The sequence below is a fragment of the Rhagoletis pomonella genome, unplaced genomic scaffold, assembly GCF_013731165.1.
Source record: "Rhagoletis pomonella isolate Grant_MI unplaced genomic scaffold, Rhpom_1.0 Rhpom_scaffold_00006, whole genome shotgun sequence".
Lineage (NCBI taxonomy): Eukaryota > Metazoa > Arthropoda > Insecta > Diptera > Tephritidae > Rhagoletis > Rhagoletis pomonella.
The window spans coordinates 67,613,183-67,617,473 of record NW_023458560.1 but is presented as its reverse complement, the minus strand read 5'-3'; the positions used below and the strand labels follow the sequence as shown (position 1 = coordinate 67,617,473).

General features: G+C 41.1%; 1 protein-coding gene across 1 annotated transcript; it reads right to left on the bottom strand.

Moving 5' to 3' along the window:
- Positions 1–1,645: 1,645 nt before the first annotated feature.
- On the bottom strand, positions 1,646–3,841 carry LOC118741171 (bromodomain-containing protein DDB_G0270170-like). The gene is made up of 2 exons (XM_036473047.1): positions 2,188–3,841; positions 1,646–2,054 (listed from the first exon to the last, which is right to left on the bottom strand). The coding sequence occupies exons 1-2, from the start codon at positions 3,762–3,764 to the stop codon at positions 1,757–1,759; spliced, it is 1,875 nt and encodes a 624-aa protein (XP_036328940.1). The 5' UTR covers positions 3,765–3,841; the 3' UTR covers positions 1,646–1,756.
- Positions 3,842–4,291: the final 450 nt, after the last annotated feature.

Sequence of the window (4,291 nt, the reverse complement as noted above, 5' to 3'; positions counted from 1 at the left end):
ATAGTGGAGCGACGAAAAAAATATCTAGATGATTCACCAACTTAATTAAGTGCGGTAGTACGTAAAAAAAAGAGCTGACATTTCTGTATAACGACTTTTGGCGCTTTTATCGTCGCTCAACTATATCCTTAACCTTACTTTGCCGGCACTAATAATAATTATTTTAGGGTTCCAGCAACCAATAATAAGTAATCACATTTATGTATAAATGTAGGAATTTAAATGTGCATTTGTTCTTTAACAACAAAATGTTTACATATGTATTTACAATTGATGAATAATTTTGTGAATGTATGTATATAACCAAGAAAAATAAAATAAATAAATAAATGAGAAATGGGAGAATAGTGACACAACATCTAAGTACTATAATAAAGTCGGTAATGAGAAGGGAAGCATAGTACATAAATACATACATACTGTAAAAAGTTCAAAGATGTAATAAATAAATTTATATACATACATTTGTAGGAAAATAAATAATTTCATTAACTAAATATTTTAAAACTATTTGCGTTTCTATATTACAATAAACTAAACGAACATTCTAGGAATTAAAACAGTAACAAGAAGCGTATAACGTTTATATTTAATACAATTTCAATAATTTCTGTTACATCTCTAATAAATCTAAGCCGCAAAAAACACTAGCTTAAATACGTTTTCAGCAAATTCGCTACGTAGAACAATCGCTCAATAGGGGTATTCTCTGAGTCTTGCAAAGCCCTTGCACGGTTTGCAAAGCTGACCCATAAGAACACCGGTACTTACCGTGCAATCTGTGCACCATGCAAGGGCTTTGCAAGACTCAGAGAATACCCCTAATGAATTCGAAACTTAAAACGTGCTTAGAGCCTGCATTTACATACATACATACATGGTTGAGCTATGTGTGCTTGTTATGCAAAAGGAAAAATATCTATAATTACCATTACACATAGCTGTTGCTTAATACTATTTTGATACATCATCATGCATAATTTAAAGAGTGTAATAGACGGTAGACTTTGTGGGTTTTTCGATATCATTACACATCTTCTACACCCTTCAACTGTAGTCATACACGATTTGGAGTTTTTGTTTACATTTTTGATTTTCATATTCACTGGGATTGTCTTGTATATATGTATGATGTATTTATACAGATACATATATATTTCCTTATAAGCCTAAACGCCTACTGTTCCTGGCCTTGCGAAGACACTCTCTCTCCCTGCTGATGCTGCTGCTGCGACTGCGCCTGCTGCCGTTGGCGTCTAAGGCGCTGCGTATTATTGTAACAATTTAAATTAGCTGTTACACGGCTTAGCAACTCTGTCATGCGTTTTGGTATTTTAAGCAGCTGCTGACGACGCTGTCGCTGCTTGTTGATGTTGCTCCTATGTCCTTTCTCTGCAGAATTACCATTGAGTTGCTCTAAAACTGCCGAGTGCTGTACGTATGTAACAAATGTGTTCGCGTGCTGCAAGTCTTCTAGATCGACAAGGTCGTGCAATGTTTCTACCGACACTACACGCATATTTACCAAACCTTCAACCAATCCTGCAGCGACACTGGCGCTTAACTCAAGTCCATCACCACGGGCACTGGTACCATGCCCGCCAACAAGAGACCCAACATTTACACCAAGCCCAGCAGCTGTTGTAGATGTTGCATGCATCAGCATTCGGCCACCATCACCTACGCCAGTGCTAGCACCTAAAGCATTGTTGCTAGCAATAATGGCGGCGCGGTAATGTGCCGCGCCCAGCGGACACTAGGCACATGTGAGTAGCGCGTCGTCGAGTAGCTTCACGCTTAGCTTTTGCTTGTAGTGATATTCCTTAAGGTATGTTTTGAGGCGAACCGGCAGCTCCAGCTCGGATATGCCGTCATAGGTGGTATTGGAAACAATGGCAGCGCGCGCCAGCTGTTGCAAAGAGAAGACTGTCTTGCGATGGAATGGTACAGTCAACATCGGTTCAAAGAACATGACACTACCGGGATCCTTGTAGTGCTCCAGTAAACCGGTCACTGTTGAAGTACTAAACACTGCTGGGTCGTGGCAATCGAAACTGTTAAAAGGAGAGAATGAAAAATGAAGTGAGCGAGTATTAGAGATTTTAACTGGGTACAAATGAATTTTGCAAAATAGTAACCTGTCACTCAACCCAATTAAATGGCGAGTTACACTTGAAACACGCTTACCTGAACTTGTGTCCACTCTGCTCAATGCGCGCATGCAGCGATCTCCCGTACTTTCGGAATGTTACCGAGAATAGATACTCTTCTTGCGCCGAATCGCGCAACAAGAATGTACCTTCGGGCTTGCCTTCCAGTAGACGCTCGGCCTCATAGCGATCCATTTTGCCCCAGTAAAAGCTCGAGTTAAAAATGCGCAGCAAATCTGGCACAAGATAATGCACAAAATCTACTTGTGAGTGTACAATGGGGCCGCTAGTCGCTGACGCTGACACCTGTGTGCTACTGTTTCTTAGCAACGAAGTGGGCACCGCGCAAGCTTGCTCGCGGTCTCCACTACTTGCATCGCCGCCAACACTGCCACTATTCCCAGCCACGAGTTCTGTGGTCATCAAACGTTCCAAACCGACACCCGTTGTGGATGGACACACCACCAAATTTATGGCAGAGATTATTACATCTTTGTTAGCCGCCCAAATAGCCAGCTGATTGGTGGTTGCCGTCGTCTGTTGTAATGGTGAAAGTGTTGCCGTTGAGGTAGTAATCGATAATGGAGTGCCGGGCATAAGTGCATTGGAAGTTGTCGGCGCAATGGCGTTACTTATTGGGGTATCATGGTAAATGCTGGAAGAACTAGCTGTTGCATCGCCGCCACGAGGCCGATATTGATTTTGTATTTGTGATGCCGATAGCGGCGTTTGTGTAATACTGCGGGAATGATTGCTGCTGCTGTTATTGTTATTATTTCTATTGCTGTTTGAAGAAATTTTATTGAGCTGCGATTTACTGCTGCTGCTGAAAGATTCCAAAATGCTTCTAAAATTCATGAAAGCCGACTTTGTTTTCTGACGCCGACTTGTATCGGGCCGCGTGCGTGCTGAGGTTGTAGCCTCTTCGTTAACCTCGTAATACTCAACGGCACTAGCGCTATCCGTCCCTTGTTCCAATAGCGGCTTAGTAATGCGTAGAGCATTCAAGTGTACCGGAAGAGATGCTCTATTATTATTTATATTACAACCACTGTATGTATTGTTTAACGCCGAGTTGGGAGAACTGCCAGCAGCTCTCAATAAAACCGCATCACCACGCGGCACCTTATTCGAATTCGTATCCACTAAACGGCGATAACCTTCGCTATTTGCCAACGCTGGAGCGCAGGACTCGGCTGCTGCAGTTGGCGAAGGCTGTGCATTTTCTGATGCATTGTCCATGTCACCCGGCGTATGCGTTTTGAAGCGTATTTTTATAATAATCTGGCCTGATGAGTTGTTGGTCACTGAGCCGAGACCCGATGAGCCTTCGGAGGTTATGGAATCGCCGTTGTCTAACCGCAAAACAGGCAAGAGCTTATCCCCGTACACAGTAGCGGCGCTACCACTACTGCTGTTAAGTGATGCGATTGAGTGGCGATAATGTTTATTGTTTTCGCTATCTGCTGAACGCGACTTTGGAAAACGTGACGAATGACGAGTCGATTGCTTGGATAATTTAGCTACTGATGATGTGTCTTTAGTTGAATTTTTATTGATGCTAGTGTTACCATCGGTTAGGCCAGCAGATTGTTTGCTGGAACGGTGCCCCATCGGAAGATATTTCAACAATTTATTTTGTTTTTTTATATTCTGTATTTAAAGTGGCACATCAAGATTTGCTGTATCTGAAAGAAAGAGTAGAGTTTTCAATTAAAATGTATTTCTAATAAAAAATTATTGTATTTATGGCCTTATTCATAAAAAATAAAGTAGGTTTAAAGAGCTTTATAAATTGACGTTTTCATACATTTTTCAATTAATAAACCTTTTATAAAGCTACTTTATTTTTTATGAATAAGGCCATTAGACTTTAATAAGTTGGCCGCGAAGTTTTCATGACAACACGTTAAACTGGCTCTTTCAGTGGTAATGGTAACCTCTAACAACTCTTATACGGCGATTAAAACGTAATTTACGGACAACAAAACCAGTCATCGCGAATATAGCATAGAACACTTTGGGAATTACTGTAAATTCCAATAAAATCCTGTTTAGAATCGTGACTGGTGTTGGTACGAACGCCTTTGGAACAAAGCACAAATATTCCTTATCACCAAAACTGACAGGTAATCATGACT

Bases quoted from the DNA above. Each gene is read 5' to 3' on its own strand.
- LOC118741171 (XM_036473047.1), bottom strand. From the start codon at position 3,764: ATGGGGCACCGTTCCAGCAAACAATCTGCTGGCCTAACCGATGGTAAC. The intron at 2,055-2,187 runs GTAAGCGTGTTT...TCCTTTTAACAG, and splicing joins CAGAGTGGACACAAGTTCAG to TTTCGATTGCCACGACCCAG.